The sequence below is a fragment of the Balaenoptera physalus genome (genome assembly GCF_965194825.1).
Source record: "Balaenoptera physalus genome assembly, chromosome: 9".
Lineage (NCBI taxonomy): Eukaryota > Metazoa > Chordata > Mammalia > Artiodactyla > Balaenopteridae > Balaenoptera > Balaenoptera physalus.
The window spans coordinates 26737116-26755997 of NC_138888.1; the positions used below are offsets into that span (position 1 = coordinate 26737116).

Sequence of the window (18882 nt, forward strand, 5' to 3'; positions counted from 1 at the left end):
TCTTTCACCTGAGCTCTGTTTTCTCCCCTCTCTTAGGTTATGCAGGGCTCCCTGCCTCACCCAACTCAGGCCTCTGCTCACGTGTCACCTGCTCAGGGAGGCCTCCCCTCCCCCCATCTGCAGCAGCATCTTCCTGGCACGCGCTCCCCTGCACCCCGCTTTGTCTCCATAGCGCTGGCCGTGGCCTAAGTAGTCACGTGTCTGTTCCTTGTCTGCCTCGTACACGCAGATGCTAGGATGTCAGCTCCACGAGAGGAAGAACTTGTCTGATCCACTGTAATATTTCCAGAATTTAGGACGGTGCCCGTCACACAGCAAGTGCTCAAAAAACATTTGTTGACTAAGTGAATTGTCTACACAATCACTTCTGTTTGGCTTATCATTATGTCCATGTCGGTTTTACTCCTCTTGCAGCAGTTAAAAGTGTGTGTGTGTGTGTGTGTGTGTGTGTGTGTGTGTGTGTGTATGGAGAGCGAAAGAGAGAGAGAGAAGTCTGTTTCTGTGATTCCAGAAAATTTGAGAACTTCCGCAGAATCACGGAAGTTCTTGCAAGCCAGAACTGAGTCAATAAAATATGGCAAAAATGTGCGGAATTATAGTCAGATGCTAAGAAAAGCTAGACAATTTGCAAAACTAACAAACAAAAAAACAGCTCTTTTTTTTTTAATGGATTTGTACCTGCTATTATTTTTTTGTTTAGATACCATGCGTATGCAAATGGGCATAAATCTTTTTTTTAATTAATTAATTGATTGATTGATTTAATTTTTGGCTGTGTTGGGTCTTCGTTGCTGTGCGCAGGCTTTCTCTAGTTGCAGCAAGCGGGGGCCACTCTTTGTTGCCGTGCGCGGGCTTCTCATTGCGGTGGCTTCTCTTGTTGCTGAGCAACAGCTCTAGGCGTGCAGGCTTCAGTAGTTGTGGCACGCAGGCTCTGTAGTTGTGGCTCACAGACTCTAGAGCACAGGCTCAGTAGTTGTGGCCCACAGGTTTAGCTGCTCGACCAGGGATTGAACCCGTGTCCTCTGCATTGGCAGGCGGCTTCTTAACCACTGCACCACCAGGGAAGTCCAAAATCAGCTCTTCGATTTCTTAAGAGTACCAATCTCCACGTTCCATGACAGGGTGCCAAACTCAGTGAACTGATTTTACCTCAACAATTCCACCTGTGTTATGCCATCTATAGAACCGTTCTTTTCCATCACTTCCAGTGTTGTCGTGCAGGGCTGCATGGAACCAGATATGACTCGCTCTCCAGATCTCTAGGGATCTTCTGTTCCACATGGCAGGATTCCCACTTGACTCCTGATGAATGTTTGGGAAACATTACGACAGCTGTCCCCACACACGCAGCCTGCAAGTAGGACTGATGTTTATCAAGTCTTTGTTATAAGCAGATGTTTGGCAAATTTCTCTTACTGATCCCCTAGAGACCTGGTGAGGCACGTTTATACGTTTTTTTCCAAGCGAGGAAACTGGGGCACAGGAAAGTTAAAGGTTGTTAGGTAAACTAGAAATCACAGAGGTATGCCTTGGGAATATAATAGGAACTCAGAATGCAAACAAAACTTGGAGGACAGCAGGGCTGAGGCCTTGTGCAGCTAGGGCATGGGGGCAGGTGCAGCTCAGAGGCTAAGTCAGCCAAGCTCTGGGATGTGGGAGACAGGAAGCCAGCGTGGCCTTGAGCAGCTACCTCTGCGGGAGTCTGTTGGGCTGAGGGAAGGACACATCCCTCCCCCCAGGGATGGGGGGAAGGCAGGCGGCCTCTGCAGTATGAAGGTGGAGTCCCTATTTTGGGGAATATGGGATGTTTAAAAGAGTCCAGAGACCCCAGAAATCAAAACTTAGTCAGTGTTCTGGGTTTGTCTGGGCATCTGGGGGAGGGGGATAAGAAATGGCATCCTATAGGACGTTGAGCACCAGGATGGGGACCCCGCTGCAAAGGAATGAATCTCAGAGAGATGTATTTTGAGAGACTCAAACTCGAGTTTCACTTCTCTCCAAAGTCCAGGCTTTATCCACTGTGGTCTGACCTCTCTAGCTTCCTATGTAAACAAAGGGACACTAACCCTTCCACTTGTCTTTGAATATACGTTATTCTTTAACTTTGACAACAGGCACCTACCTCCAGGTACAGCCTTCAGTGAAGCTGTAAATACACTGGAATAAGTTACTTATGGTGGTTACTCATGATGCTATAGTAAAATAGTACATAAAGGCATTATTTTAAAACGGGAAAGGTACTTTCCTTACTCTGAGGTTCATGAGGATTTAAAAAATTTTGTTTAGAAGCTCAGTGTCCATCTTGTTGTACTGTCTGGATGTTTTACCTTTGTTCATGAATAATAAATTAATACTAATCTGTTTCTCTGCCCTTCAACTCCCAGAAAGCAAAGCAATAGGAAAGGGGATTTCCAAATTGCAAATGGTTGCCAAAGTCAGCATATTTTTCTTCCCTGGGAATCATGAAAAAGCAACAATGAGAACTGAAGTTAAAAAGCTTCTCCACTTGGAAGGTTTGTTTTTAATTCTCTCTGTAAAAACCCTTGGATCAGAAAAAGGAATCTAAATTGCAGAATTGTTAAAGAAATAAATAGAGAAAAAAAATCATATTTCAGAGCCAAAGGGAGAGCCTGTGGGATACATTCCGGAGTAGATTCCTAGTGTGAATACTTGTACGGATATAAAATAAAGAATAAAACAAATGAAATAGACATCTGACAAAAGGAGTTTTTCGTAAAAAAAAGAAAAACAGATTAAATAGAAGAAAGATAGAAGAAAGGAATTTTAAAAGGTAAAAGGAGATGTGAATGAGACATTAAATTTTTAAAAAGCAGAATATATAACTAAGCATAAAATCTGGTTCCTTGAAAAAATTTTAAAGATAAATAACTAGCTAACCTAACTAAAAATAAGAAAACAAGGGAGAAAATATCACTACTTAACGTAGGAAATTATAATAGGGAAACTACAGAAACGGGAAATTGCATACATCCTAAGGGAATAATTTGCTCAACTCTCTGCAAATACATTGAAAAGCATAAATGAAGTGGACACTCTTCTAAAGAAAATATAATTTGTAGACTTTTCTGAAGAGAATAAGGACCACGTAGCCCTTCATTACCAAGGAGGGATGAAGAAGATGATGTTGGCCCCCTGTGGACCGGCTCTGCTGACTTGTTCAGTACTGGATGCCTAACCTGGGGCCTGGCACGCAGCACATGCTCCGTAAAGATTTGTCTGAGTGAATAAAGAAAGGAATGAATGGTCAAATCTTTCTTTACGGAATCAACATTACAAGTGAAAACAACGCATGATTTTATAATAAACCTCACACCCTGAGGGCAGCGAGATCTGACTGCACCCCTCACGGTGTCACTGCATGCTATAGGGCCTCGTCAGGTTCTCCTAGCCTCTCTGTGTCTCAGTTTCTTCATCTGTAACATCAGGATAATAATACAGACCTCCGGGGCTTGTTGTGATGATTAAGTAAGATAATGTACGAAAATGGGACTTCCGTGGTGGTCCAGTGGGTTAGACTCCTAGATCCCAATGCAGGGGGGCCGGGTTCAATCCCTGGTCGGGGAAGTAGATCCTGCATGCATGTTGCAACTAAGAAGCCCGCATGCCACAACTAAGAAGCCCACATGCTGCAACTAAAGATCCCGCATGCCACAACTAAGACCTGGCACAGTCAGAATAAATAAATAAATTCATTCATTCATTCATTAACTTTAAAAAAAGATAACGTATGAAAAGAATCCACCATAGTGCCCCACAATTATTAGATATTATTATCAACACTAAAACGTCATTAAAGTTACTGTAAGAAATTTTATAAAGATGACAACTTGTAGATAAGCTTAAAATTTTTTTTCTTTTGTTATGAAAATTTCAAATATATACAAAAGTACAGAGTATAATGAACCCCCATGCACCCAATACCCAGTTTCAATAATTATCAGCTCATGGCTGGTCAACCCCTTCCCCAAACACTTGGATTATTTTGAAGCACATCCCAGACATTATGTCATGTCATCTATAATACTTCAATATCTATTTCTAAAACAATAATAATAACCAAAATCCCATATCACACTTAAAAATAGATTAATAATGATTCCTAAATTAGATGAATTGTTGGTCGGCTGGAAGCCACAGGAGAAAAGAAGAGAATCGAGTCCGTCCAAGGCAGGGCTTTAGGTAAGTTCTCTCCAGACCCAACATGATAGAGGCATCCACTGTCACTGTCAAGGCGGTCTCTTTGTGCTGAGGGTCTGGTGGCTGCAGGGTGGGTGGGGGGGGAGGTAGAGGGGAGGGGAGGGAATAAGTTTGAAGCCAGCATTTCATGCCTGAAGAAAAGTAAAGCAAGGGTCTCCCATTATCTGTAATTTTCTTACTTCCCAAAGCAAATCTAATTTCATTTGAAACAATTCTGTACCAATTCCTCTGCTTCCAGATTGGTAAGATTTTAGAATTTAATTGTATCTTTTCATTACCTTGAGTCACAGTTGGTAGTGTGGCTTTTATGCAGACTCTGATATCACACAGAGAGCTCATCTAAGGGTGACAAGACTAGTTTATAGTTTCTGAAATTTTTTTTTTAAAGATTTTTTGATGTGGACCATTGTTTAAACTATTTATTGAATTTTGTTACAATATTGCTTCTGTTTTATGTTTTGTTTTTTTGACCCCGAGGCATGTGGGATCCTAGCTCCCTGACCAGGGGTTGAAGCCCCACCCCGTGCATTGGAAGGTGAAGTCCTAACCACTGGATCGCCAGGGAAGTCCCTGGTTTCTGAAATTTAACATAGCACAGAAGCTCACACATCTCTGAGAGAATTCAGTTCTTAGTATATTCGATGCTCTGCTCTCTTCCCCCCATTTCCTCTTATTTGTTCTACAATATCAGGAACCCAGTGGAAACCCCAATTTCCTTCTCTGCTGCTACTTACTAAGCCCTAAATTAAGATATTTTCTTTTTTTCTTAACTGGAATTTGAAGCAATTTGGTTGCTCCAAAACATGAGCTATTGGCATTAAAGATATTGAACATCGATAGTTGAAACCCAGATTTCTATTCCCCATTTAAAACCAAGGTGAATGAAAAGTCTAGAGTTCAGTGGCTAACATGAGCAAGGAAATGAAGGAGATGCTGAGAAGGCCTGGAGACAAGGAGTCCCCAGAAGGTGCAAAGGGCACCTAAGATAGGCTGCTTGTTTCTTTGAAAGCCTAAGCGAGCTTAGAAGCAATGGAAACTTCACCTGGAGGAGATAAGGAGTTTGGATTCAGAAGTCTGACCCAGCACGACGGCGCTGGGAAACCTGGCGTTATCTCCGCAAACCCTCCATCCTGCTGGGGCAGTATGCCTACTTCCCCCTTTAGAAGTCTGGTTTGGGTAGGTAGGGCAATGTCTATTTTATCTGCTGCTGCATCCTTGCTGCTGAGAACAATGCCTAGCACATGGTAGGGCAGCAAATATATGTTCTTGAATGAATGAATGAATGAATGATCACTTAAATAATTATTGATTAATTAGTACTACTCAGCAGCCATCACTATTCCTTACTAAAGGGGCTCTTCTACCAAGAACTTGAAAGTTTGACTACCCAAGAGGAAAAAGAAACCAGCATATATTTCTTCTTTTGACCCGAAAAGCCTCTTTAAAAAAATCTTTATGACTTTCTTGTGCTCTAATGTATAATTTTAGTGTCTCTAAAAACATGTGGTAAAAAAAATTTTTTGGGGGAAGAAAACTGATGTAGTGAATCATGGGCAAAGAACAGATGACCTAGTTTGATTAGATAAGAAGATAGGACAAAGATTTAATGTAGTTCAAAAATGAACATTGCCCCCGAATTCATCCTTTTAAGGAATTACTTGGTTTGACGGGCTCAAAATCTTTATCAGCTAGGTTGCTGGAAACCGAGGGTAGGAATGGAAAAGGAAGAAGCATGAGCTGAGTGGAGCCCATTGACCGGGATGGCTGTGGAGTGTGGGAGGGAGGCCTGCAGAGAGGCTGAGGGGGCAGAGGGTATGAGGTCTACACCAGGGAGGTTACTCGGGGAGCTTCCATGAAGGCAGGAAAAGGAAGAATCAACCAGAGACCCCACCTGCTTGAACCACTGCCAGGGGCCCTGATCATTGCACCTGCCCAAGCCCTTTACTCAGAATCACCCTATCAGCCACGTCCCGACCCTGGCAGCCCCTCTGCCCTCTCTGCCAGAATCCCTGAAGGCCTCCTTCACTCACCTGCGAGCATCTTGCATAATTCCTAACCCTACCTGCCCTCCGGGCCACCAATCCTCAGTGTTTTGCCTTTTCTCAGCCAGCAAAGCTCCCAAGAAAACAAGCGTCCACATCAAAGTGACTTAACAGCAAATGTTTTTTGAAATGATTCTTAATATTTATTACCCCCAAATTATAATACAATGTAATTTATGAACAAAATGAAATTGGATCTGCTTCAAGAACCATGGTTACAACCAAAAGGGGATGTTGAGTGGGAGGATTCGAGTTTCCTCTCCTGTCCAGAGCCGTTCTCTCCTCGAGGGGAACGCTGGTCGCCTGACCGGTCACTCGCAACCATGACACCTAAATATTGCTTTCTAGGCTTACCTCACCGGTGTCCCCCTGCCTGGTGTGGTAGGTAAGTGCTTCATTTCTTTTCAATTGCTCACAGCTTTGTCATTTGAGTCTGCTCAAGGGGATTGTTAGACATGGCAGTGGTGCATTTCTGGGCTTTGCAAAAAAATTTCAGCTTTCTCCTGTCACAAACTGGTCCGGACAGACATGGGGTCCGTTTCTCTCTGCAGCCTGAATAACGGCATGCGGACTTCACGAGTAGCTACTAAAGAGGAGGCACTCTTGTGGGTGCAAAAACTTCACACAGGACAAACATACGCCCCGCTCTGTCTCCTTAGCCTTTCTTTCGCCTTCAAGGACAAGATAGCATAGTGGTTACCAGCATAGCTCCTAAGCCAGACGGCCTGAATCCGGATTTCAACTCTGTCATTTGATTATCTAGGGAAACTGGGGCAACTGGCTTAATCCCCCTCTGCCTCAGTGACTTCATCTGTAAGGTGGGGATTGTAGGTCACTGTGAGGATTAAATGAGTTAATACATGACAAGTGCTTAGCACAGTGCCTAGCACAGAATAGACCATAAACAACATGTGAGAATTTGCTGTTGGCATTCATGGAGAACTCGTCAAGAGCAGAGAGCATCTTACCATCCCAACATAGCTCTGAGCAAGGCCATTAGGGCCCCCAGTTAACAGATGGGTACCTCTCAGTATAAGCGTCTCAAGTAACTTTCACAAGACTGTACAGTTGCCCAGTGACTGATAACATAAAAACAATTCAATCCTCCATTTCCCAGAAATGTGCGGATCTGAGTAGACTATGCCTTTGGTCTTTGGTCAGACCAAGAACTCAACTAGCAGAATATGGCAGGAATTCAAGTGCTACCCAAATGACCTTGGCTCTGCATCTTACCAGACCTGTAACCATATGGGCAAGATACGCAACTCCTTTAGACCTCAGTTTCCCCACGTGTAAAACGTACTGATAAAAATACCTACCTTATTGGGTGGTTGTAAGAATGAAAGAAGATGTAAAGCTTTGAGCACAGGGCCTGATATACATTTAAGGTTCAAATATGTTCAGTGATTAATGAAGGCCGGCCTGGGGGAGGAGGAGGAGGGAAAGAAGAAGGAGTATCTTCATCCTCTCGTTGCTCTGCTTCCTCCATTAGCTCCTCTCTCCTGAGGCTTTTCTGTTGGTTTGCTGTGACAGGTGAGAGGCAGGCTCCAGGGCCAGACAGCCTAGGTACAAAATCAGCCTCACCGTCTGCAGCTGTACCAGCTCTTTTACTTCTCCAAGGCTTGGATTTTGGTCTGTAAGAGGAAGACCACAATAATATGTTTTTCACAGATGAGCTGGGCAGACTCAATGAAGACAGGTAAAATCCCCTGTGTCTGGTACAGAGGGATTGCTATTTTCTTTGATGGAGGTCAGCAGTGGTGTTACAAAAATGAGAGAAGAAACCTGAAGACAGACGAGGTAAAGGACACTGGACTATCTATCTTCAGGATAGCAAATCAACTCTAGGAAGTATCTTCCAGAAATTGTGCATGCTTGTCACCTCCTGAAAACTTCTGCTAAGTACAATTTTATGTGCTAAATACGATTGATCGGGTAGAGATCTGGGTGAGCAAAACCAATGGTGGCATTTGACTCTTTCCGAGTACACATCACCACTTGATGCACTGAAGGAGGTCCAAAAAATAAAAATAAAAACAAAACAAAAACCAAATACCAGTAATGACACTATTTGGTTGGTAAAAATAACTACCTAAGGAAACAGCCCCATTCATCAGAAAATAACACATCTTGAATGTTCAGAGCTGAGACCATGGGCTTAGGAGAATTTGCTTCCATCTTAATGATATTTGAGCAAAGACCTAAAGGAGATGAAGAAATGAGGCATGTGGAAATCCAGGGAAGAGCATTCTAGGAAAAGGGAAGGGCCAACGCAGAGGCCTCGGATGGGGCCATTCCCAGCACGGTGGACCAGGAGAAAGGAGGCCGCTCTGGAGAAGCCAGGTGGCAAGTGGTAGAAGATGAGGAAGAGACAGGGGATGTGCTTCCTCACTCGTCCTGCCCACCACCTATCCCTTAGCAGAAACTCTGGGCCTATTGGAGAGGCAAAGCTTTACCTCTGCCCATTTTAGGTTTTCAGCTGGGACTCTTTTTTTTTTTTTTTAACTTACACAATGTTTCATGTTAAATTTATTCAATAAAAAAGTCGGCTAGGACTCTTTAACAAAAAGGCAGATTAATAAAACAGTTTATTAATGCGTGCAGCACACAACACCAGGGGGGATCCTGTATGAAGAGAAACTCAAAATGGCGGCTTAGAATTCCAGCTTCTGTAGCATCTTCAAGAAAGCACGATACACCTGTAGGAACATGACAGGACAGAGGAAAGCAGTTTTAGTCTTCCAAGGGAGGAATTTGCGGGAAAGTAAATACGTGGGAGAAAACTAATGGAGTAAGTTTCATTTGCAGATTCTTCTGGTGCCTTCTTTGGGCTGATAAGAATCTGTCTCCAGTAAAGTAAAAGGAGAATTTATTGGATTTGGCCCAAAAGTTCGTTCGGGTCTTTCCGCGAGAGCCTACCAAAAACCCGAACGAAATTTTTGGCCAGCCCTATATATCCTGCCTTTAGGCAGAAAAAGGGGGAGGTCAAGAGAGCTTTTCCTGCATTTGCTGTTTCTTAATTGCCTTCAGCTCAAAATAATTTTTATGTCAAAGAGGCATATTTGGGGGTAATATATTCTGGTTTTCTTCAGACCCTAGAACAAAATTTTGTCAAAGGTCTCTTGCCTCCAGTGGACTAAATGTAGGTGAGATTAAGCTCTCCTGTCCCATGAATTGACCAAGAAAGCACAAACTATGCCAGTGCGAAATTATCCCCCTTCCTGCCATGACCCCTGTCGAGACTCTTCTCAGGAATGCTGGGCTCCACGGCAAGCCCTTGGGCAGTTTCCCTCCGCAGCCTGGACCCGTCCACCTGAGCAGTTATGCTCGGGCACTTGGCACCAGGATGCAGGCAGGTAAGAGCATCCACTCAGGAGTGGAACCGGCCTCCATGCAATAAAGCCAGGTCAGCGGAGAGAGGCGGAGGACAATGAAGCAGGACGAAGAGATGAAGCAAGAACCAGAGAAAAGGAGGGACAAGTTCCAGGCTGAGGTCCTGGAGGCAGAATAGAATCCAGGCGGAAGCTTGCCTCAGAGGAGCAGTAATGCAGGGTCTCCTAGGAAGGTGGGCAAAGTGGCCTTGGTGAGGCCTTTCATCTCAGTCATTACATTCCATCACCACCAGGGGTGGAATTAAGGACAGTACTATCTTTTCACTGCCGTTACTTCCTCTCCAGCTTAGGGGTGGGGTGGGAGTTTATCACGTATGTTTTTATGGTCTGGATCACAACCGTCCTGAGACGTTAGCATGCATCAAAATCATCACATCAAAGATCAAAAGTGTTGATTTCTGGGCTCCACTTCCACCATCTGCCCCTATAGCAATTATTTCAAGGAATCCTGATGCAGGTATTATTACATTGAAAATTATGGCTAATAACGATGGCGCTCATGTCAATGTTCAGTGTTGCTCCGTTTCTTATTATTTTAGAAACTCAGCCAGCCCACGAGTCTCTGAAACCTCAACGAGTACATTTTCAGTCCCAAAATTTTCACAACATTTTGCACTGGCAGCCTGGGCGGGCTTGTCCCGGCAACAGCAGTATCTATTTTGTGCAGTATAAAACGTAAGTAATCTGAGCTTCCTCCAACTAGTAGAGATGGCCACTAAGATTCCATGTTCTAGAAGGTGATGGAGTGTTAGGATCTGAGCTTTTGTCGGTTTCAGAAGGGTTGAGAAGAAGCAGAGGTGGGGGCAGGAGTGTGTCTTCCCTGAAGGTGACACAAAATGCATGATGACGTGTAGTCTGTGACGGGAGATACTTCATCCCTCAGAGACCCAGCACCGAGACTTCACAGGCTCAGCCTTTGGCTTCACAACAGAGACTCTCAATACACATTTGTCCACTGAATGTTAGAAGAGACTTGTTTAGCACCTAATAGGTACTCAATTAAATTGAAGCTATTGATAGTTGAAAAAGAAGTTGTGGGACACATGGATGTGAGTGTGTAAACTACATTTTCAATGTAAAGGTCATTTCTTTAGAGTGGGTTTACTATTTAGAAAATTCCTTTCAAAAACGAATGCCTCCTGTAAGCATGAATGCAAATTGGAACACGCTGAGGCATGTTCCTCCTGTGTGATCTTCAGACTAATTCTAGTGGATCGTTGCCAAAACTCAGATATAATCTACTCCTTTCCTGGATTGAGGCCTGGAAACAGAAGCTCCTGATTTGCAAATGGCAAGTTTTCCCCTTCACACATCTCTGTTCACGGGCCTGGGGGTGGGAGTATGCAGATAGGAGTTGAAGCTCTTCCTTCTCTTACATAGATTGAGATTCTAGCTGAACATGAGAAAGGAGATATTACAGTTTAGCTTTTATGATTTTCTATTAGAAATTCAGAAGATTAGATGTAGCTACGGACCAAAGTAGCAATTTTTATGCCATAAATTCATTCATGTCTCTCCAGCATGGGGTAGATCCAAAGTCAGATTTTTCCATTTATCAAGCTCTCACTGACTTCAGAAGGACTATCTCCAGAAGTTTCTCAGTCTTTAACTGCTGCTTTTCTCAACATATTTTGTGTAGCAACTGTAAACTTCACAAATCTTTACAATAAAGATTTCTCCACTCCAAAACAGATTTGTGCATCGTTGGAAATGCTTCCCTGTAGGAAGTGGGGATTGGTGATCTTTTTATTCTTCCCCTGTAGGCAGTATAAACATATCCAAAGTGGACCTATTTATGGTTCAACATAAACAGTGGATTAGACGTTGCTTTTCCATGAAATTAATGAAGATTAAACTTTAGGGCCCCATGGAAAAATTTCATAGTTGTAATTCTTTTTCTTAAATAGAGCTCTTAAACTTGTATAAAATTCAGAATACCTGGATCCATTCCTACCTATGTGATATTTTCAATAGCACAATGCAGATTTATATTTTCAAAATCTTTCATTTTGGGTCTATCCAGTTCTCATGGGTCTACTGAAAGTTTCTGTCCCATTTAAGATAGGACAAAAAATGAGGTATTACACTAAAAAAGAAGCCAGTCATTACAGCTAAATTCAGCTAGCAAAGGCAATGTCTAATAAGAGTTAGAAAACATTAAATTGTGCTTAATATATGTTGTTGGTTCTGCTCTTATGGTGTCTTCTGATATAATGAAACTGCTGTCAGCATATAGTTTACAGAGTACAGACATCAGTAATACTCTTCATTATATGGCTAAAAAGTTATATTTCAAGTCCTTCAACAAATATTTTGGAAGCTTTCTCCCCAGCCTCTAATTCCTGCTCTGTTCCCACCATCATCTTATTGCATTTTCTTTGATTTGTGACTGGTAAGGAAGGGAAGCATTAATCTTCCCTTTTGCTGTTACACCATCCCACACTCTTAGGCTGAATCAACGTATCTGGCGCTTTGCCTCATTACCTTTTCTTCCTGGGTTCTCCTCGGTCTCTCCCAGCCTCTAATTACAAAACTCCTTAAAGAGCCCTTCCTACAACCCCTCGTTCAGTTGTCAAAAAAGAGATTGACGTTATGTGTTGGGTGTCACCTGAGATGAAAAGTGGTAGCAACTTCTCAGAATCAGCCACATTACTCAACAGCAAGCTGATGAGAAGTGAGGAAAACCACAAAGTGTTGAAACCTCAGGAGCCTGAAGGACGTGGAGAGCTCGTAGTCAAAAATGGAAGTTGGTTCAGACCCCAGAAGAAAAACTTCACTAAGTACTAAAAATCCAAAAACCCTTATGCTAATGTTACAGAAGGTATCAAGCTTGAGTTTATATTTCAACAAGATAGCACTTTGATTAACAAAAAGAAAAAAATTTTTAAAGATACTTAAGAGCAGCTGTCAACTTTGACAGTGGTGCTGATATTGGAGGACAAATTACAGCCAGTCTGAAAACTGAATAGACCGAAAAAACTGAAGACTCCTTCAGTGGAATAAAGGAATTCAGATTTTTGTCTTTTCCCTTCTATAGGTATGGACAGAGACAATGGAAAAATAAAGAGGACTGCTGGGGTATTCGAGAGTTCTCCTGTGACCTTACCAATGAAACGTCAGACATATGGGAACCTTACTACGGGAGAGTGAGGACGACCCTGGCTGGGGTCCACTCAGGCTGGACCATGACACAGCGGTTCTCTCCCTGGTGGGAAAGTGAGTCAGAAAAGTATCTATTCCAGTGTCTCTTGTCCCGTCCCTGTTGGAAGGGATCAAAAAAGTCTGCTATATAAAGTGAACTATACTAGGGGTTCAGCACTGGTCCTCCTAACTGGGAAGCTGAACACGCAGGAGTGCCAGTCCAGTCTCGGCAAGAAGAAGTCCGCATTGTTGAGTCTGTATGGCTTCCATCCCTTTCACACTGCCATTGTATTCATGAGCCTATCGAGCAAGTGTGGGGCATCGGGCAGACAAGCTTTCATTGCCTCCACCTAGATTTATTAAACAGCTTTATTGAGATATAATTCACGCCCCTTACGATTACTCATATAATGTGTACAATTCAATAATTTTTTACTATATCCACAGATAAGTACAACCATCACCCATAGTCAATTTTAGAACATTTTCATCCCCACAAAAAAGAAACTGCATACTCTTTGGCTATCACCCTCCTATTCTCTCCCTCCTTTGGCCTCTCAGCCCTAGGTGACCACTGATCTACTTTCTGTCTCTAAAGAGTCCCCTCATCTTGATATTTCATACGAATAGAATCATATAATATGTGATCTTTTGTGACTGGCTCCTTTCATTTAGCATAGTGTTTTCAAGGTTTGTCCATTTTGTAGCATGTATCAGTGCGTCATTCCTTTTTGTGGCTGAATAATATTGCAGTACACGGATATACTACATTTTGTTTATCCATTCCTCAGCTGATGGATATTTGAGTTGTTTCCACATTTTAGCTACTGTGAATAGAGCTCCTATAAACATTCATGTACAAGTTTTTGTGTAGACATGTTTTTATTTCTCTTGGGTATATACCTAGGAGTGGAATCACTTGGTCACCCTGTAACTGTATGTTTAATCATTTGAGAAACTGCCAGACTGTTTTCCAAAGCAGCTGCACCATTTTCCATTCCCATCAGCAGTGTATGAGGGTTCCTGTTTCCCCACATCCTTAGCATCACTATGTCACTTTTTGATTATAGCAGTTCTAGTGCATGTGAAATGGTATCTCATGTGATTTTGATTTGCATTTCCCTGATGATTAGTGATGTTGAGCATCTTTTCATGTGTTTATTGGCCATTTGCCTATCTCCCTTGGAGAATTGTCCATTCAGATATTTTGCCCATTTTTAAATTGAATGATTTGTCTTTTAATTACTGAGTTTTAAGTTTTTTGTATATTATGGACACCATTACCTTATCAGATATATGATTTTCAAATATTTTCTCCCATTCTGTGATTTGTCTTTTCACTTTCTCAACGGTGTCATTTGAAGCCCCAAAGTATTTAACTTTGGTGAAGTCCAATCTACCTATTTTTTCTCTTGCTACTCATGCTTTTGGTGTCATATCTAAGAATTCTTTGCCAAATCCAAGGCTATGGCATGTATGTCTCTATCTCTATCTATCTCTAAATTGATTGATCATGGCTAGTTTTCAAGAATTATGAAAGATATGGATCTACAAACTAAAAATACATAATGAATGCGGAACAAGAAAACAACAACAAAACCCATTAACGAATTAAATCATTTAGAATTACTATAGTTAATCTGGGGGAAATTAAAGTGACTATTAATTTATTTAGTTTTCTTTCCTAGTTAACGATCATCTGATTATTGACACCAAATGCAAGAAACAAAAATTCTCTCTTGATCCTTCTCCTGCTATTCCATAGTATATAACATAATTCTGTTGAAATAATTTTATAGCAACAAGTCTTCAAATCATTTTCAAGCTGCTTTGAAATTTTACAACTTTAAGGACCTACAAAATATTTGCCTTACACTAAGATCTTCACCCAAATAACTTTTTACACTTCGTTTTCCAAAACAATCACTGCAGGCTGTGGAAATGATTGATAAATGTCCTCTTAAAGCTGATTCAGAGTATATGTCTTTGCAAATAAAGAATCATCTGCAAAGAAACTTCTCAGATATTTATATTTTAGGTGTTAGCAGTATCTCTTCATAATGATTTTTGCCAGATCCCTGAACTTAATAATGATTTGTTATTATGCATAATGTGTCCATATGAAATATTACATTATTGAGTGATATTGTCAAATTTTCCTATTCTTTCCTCAGCAAAACTAGATCCTCCAGTCATGAATATAACCCAAGTTAATGGATCTTTGTTGGTGAATCTCCATGCTCCCAACTTACCATATAGAGACCAAAAAAGAAAAAATGTATCAATGGAATACTATGGGCTAGTATACCGAGTCTTTGTAATTAACAATTCACTGGAAAAGGTAAGTTCAGATGAATAGATAAGTTTGGTATTTTTTTCTTTTGTTTAAGCAACATTTTAGCCATAAAATAGGTCCTGTCTTTTGCTACTCTATCCCCTCTTATTTTTCCTTATCTTTTTTTAGTTCCTTCTCACTTTCACCCTCATTGATAAGCAATTAGTGGTTACCATCGCCATCAGAATTGTGTGTACGTGTGTTTGCACCTTTTCTGTCATTCAGCTGGTTTCCTTTTGATTTTCCCTGCATATCTAAAGATTGGTATTAACAATATTTAATTCCATTTGATTGTCACAAATATTCATTTCTATGAAATTTACACACCTTATTTTAAAGTGGCTTTTGGATCAGAGCATTATATATTAGTGCCAGTTTTGCTCTGATATTATAATCCTCCATTGGTGCCTTTATTTTGGTTTGGTGGTTAATTGAATGTTCCTTTTCTTTTTAGTGTCATATAAGACAGGGTTCCTTTGGCTGTAAAAAACAGAAATCCATTCAAACTGGTTCAAATAGAAAAGTGGAGGGGAGAGAAGGATTTTTACTAGGAGGTAATGATCAATCTTACAACAGCCAGAAGCAAGAAATAAAGTGCTGCCAGGCTTTGTAGTCACTGGGAAGGAGAAATGGAGAAGCAAGTTGTAAAGAATCTCACTCTGTTTCTCTGTGGTCACATGCCACATGTCTACAACTGTCTCCAAATCGATTCCATTCTCCTCACTGCACAGTTCAAATTCTTAAAAAAGAGACTCTGACCACTAGGTCAATCAATCAGCATCACTAGGGAGAAGTCCTGTGGTTCCTCCACAGCCATGTGACCTGTCCCTTTCTCAGTCTGTGAGCTAGGACTCTGGAGAAGGAAGATGTGTCTCGGAAGAAACCCTACAGCCCATCTAAACTGGTCATGAACAACTTAGTTTTATCAAAAATAGAGCAAGTCAATGACTTACTGGAAACCATTTATCATCTCATTTTTCCCCCTTGTGTGTAGGAGCAAAAGGTATATGAAGGAGCTCACAGCGTTGTTGAAATTGAAGCTCTAACACCTCACACTGGTTACTGTATAGTGGCTGAAATGTATCAGCCCACATTAGACAGAAGAAGTCAGAGAAGCCAACAGAGATGTGTGGAAAGTCCTTGAAGTGCTCTGCAGACTGGCAATTCAAACTCTCTGAGAACAGGACGGCTCGTTTTGAAGAATCTCATTGAAAGTTGTTTTTATATTTTCTTTTTTTTTACTGAAATATAGTTGATTTACAATGTTGTGCTAGTTAGTTTTTATATATTCTTAATGCAATGTTCACCATTATACTTCATAGAACTCTTTGTTTAATCATTCTTTCTTCCTTTATATTTTATGTGTAAACTAAATTTAAGCAGTTCCCCCCCCCCAAAAAAAACCATTAGAATTTAAAGAAGAGGCAGAAAACAAAAGGCTCTGTGAAATACAGAACTTTATTTCTGACTGTAACATCTCTAACATAATCCCCATTCTTCTAAGTCAGCTAAATAAAAATTAAAGAACCAAGGAGCAGTAGGCATGTTTTTAAATGTTGAATGAATTTTTTAAAATAGCATCACAGACAAGCAATCCTGATGCAATCCTTTTTCACTATCTATTGACAGTTAACTTGACGTAGATATTTCAACTTTCACATAAGTGGAATTTTTATGTGAATGAGTATCTTCCCATATATTTCTATTTTATATGAATATACTTTCCATATATTCATTTTCTATTATATAATATTCTTATTTAATGAACCAATATTTTCTTTTAAATTCTATTCTATGTAAATAAGAATAATATTTGAAAAAAAGCCTCTCATGATTTCTGGATTGATATCTAGGTTAAGTTTATCAGCAATAACATCTAAATACCAAAGGATGCCTACTCAATACAATTTCCTTCATTTAACACATACTCACATTAAGGTTTTCTTTTCTGTTTTTGTTTGTTTTTTAATATTGCCTGAGAAGAATGTATCTTTATTCTCAAAGTCAGGTATGAGATTTTTCAGCAACAAAGTAAAAAAGAACGTTTAACTCTAATTTATACCACACTCATTACTCAATCCTCCTGGTGAAGGATCCCTGGCCAGTGGTATCTTCATAATCTCTATATACAAGGATCTTTTGAATGACAGTTTGGTTGGGGACATAGGGTATGGTTGGGGACCAGGTTAAGAAGTTGACTTGCAGCTGAAAGCATAGCATGGGTGGTGAGTTTATTGGGGAGAGGGGCTGGTGCTGGCAGAGATTGTAGAGCCAGTTAAAGCCCACCAACAATCTCCTAGCAGCTCCAGGCCCCAACAAGTGAAGGTCTATGGGCTCGGGCTCAGTGTAGCAACAGAAAGCTGCCTTCCTCACCTTGGGTTCAGTGTTTAAGGCTGTCTATTTTGTGAAGAGATATGAATTGTAGAACATTTGTACGATTCCTCATGAACATTGCTACAAAATGTGATAAAAATATATTAAGTGTTTCTGGTTATATACAATTACACACAATAATAAACTGATTAAAAATTCAGAAATGTGTGGAGGGAGATAGTAAGAGACAGAGAAAGAGCTAGAGAATTATTTTCACCGCTTTCCCATGTGGTCAAAAAAAATGAATTTGAGCACACATCTCGAGATAAAAATTACTTTAATCTATGTTTTTGAATTACGTTGTTTGTTTGTTTGTTTGTTTGTTTTTTGCTTGCTGTCCTTTTGAGGGGGAATTAAGAGCAATGGGATGGGTATTGAGTAAGGATTGTGCGTGGCCAACAGCATTTAAGTTTTTGAAATTCAATAGTCCTGAAGACTGATTTAAAAACAGTTATGGGGGCTTCCCTGGTGGCGTAGTGGTTGAGAGTCTGCCTGCCAGTGCAGGGGACACGGGTTCGAGCCCTGGTCTGGGAAGATCCCACATGCCGCGGAGCGACTGGGCCCGTGAGCCACAACTACTGAGCCTGCGCGTCTGGAGCCTGTGCTCCGCAACAAGAGAGGCCGCAATAGTGAGAGGCCCGCGCACCGCGATGAGGAGTGGCCCCCGCTTGCCACAACTAGAGAAAGCCCTCGCACAGAAACGAAGACCCAACACAGCCATAAATAAATAAATAAATACATACATACATACATACATACATAAATAAAAACAGTTATGGCTGCCTCACGAAAGTTAATAGGTAGCATCAAGTTTTATTTTATGTTTGTTGTACTTTGTCTTTGCTTTCATGCTTAGGCAAGTTACTTAGGCATGCTTAGGCAAGAATAAAATACTTTGTAAAAAATGATAACTGTTACATTCTTCATTGTGTTAGGAATATATTGTACTATTTCAATAAATCTTTTAATTTTTTTGCTTTGTATTTTGAAATATCTGTTACTTGGGTTTTTTAAAGGATAGACTTGTAAATTCTGTCAGATGAAATCCTAATTAGACTTCTTAGACCCACACTAAGTTCCAGCCAGAAATGAGCAAACGGTGTTGAGCAGGACTTCAGGCATTCCTTGATCTTGCCTGATGGTCAAATGGCAATTCCACTCTTACAGGTTCTCAGGCCAAAAGCTTTGGGGCCATCTTTGTTTCCTCTCTTTCAGTCACATCCTATAGTCAATCTGTCAATAAATTCTACTGGCTCTAAACTCCAAAATATAACTTTTCTCACACCTACCTTATTCCAGGCCAACATCCTTTCTCATCTGGATGATTTCTAGAGCCACCTGGCTGGTCTCCCTCTCTGCTCTTGCCTCGTTCTAGTCTGGT

At 41.0% G+C, this 18882-nt stretch overlaps 1 protein-coding gene across 1 annotated transcript; it reads left to right on the top strand.

Moving 5' to 3' along the window:
- The first annotated feature begins 447 nt into the window (after positions 1-447).
- Positions 448-17825, top strand: IL22RA2 (interleukin 22 receptor subunit alpha 2). The gene is given in 6 exon segments (XM_082475057.1): positions 448-6610; positions 6612-6645; positions 10192-10327; positions 12690-12868; positions 14968-15134; positions 16123-17825. Coding segments are annotated over 6 exon segments (840 nt in total). The 5' UTR covers positions 448-6436; the 3' UTR covers positions 16273-17825.
- Positions 17826-18882: the final 1057 nt, after the last annotated feature.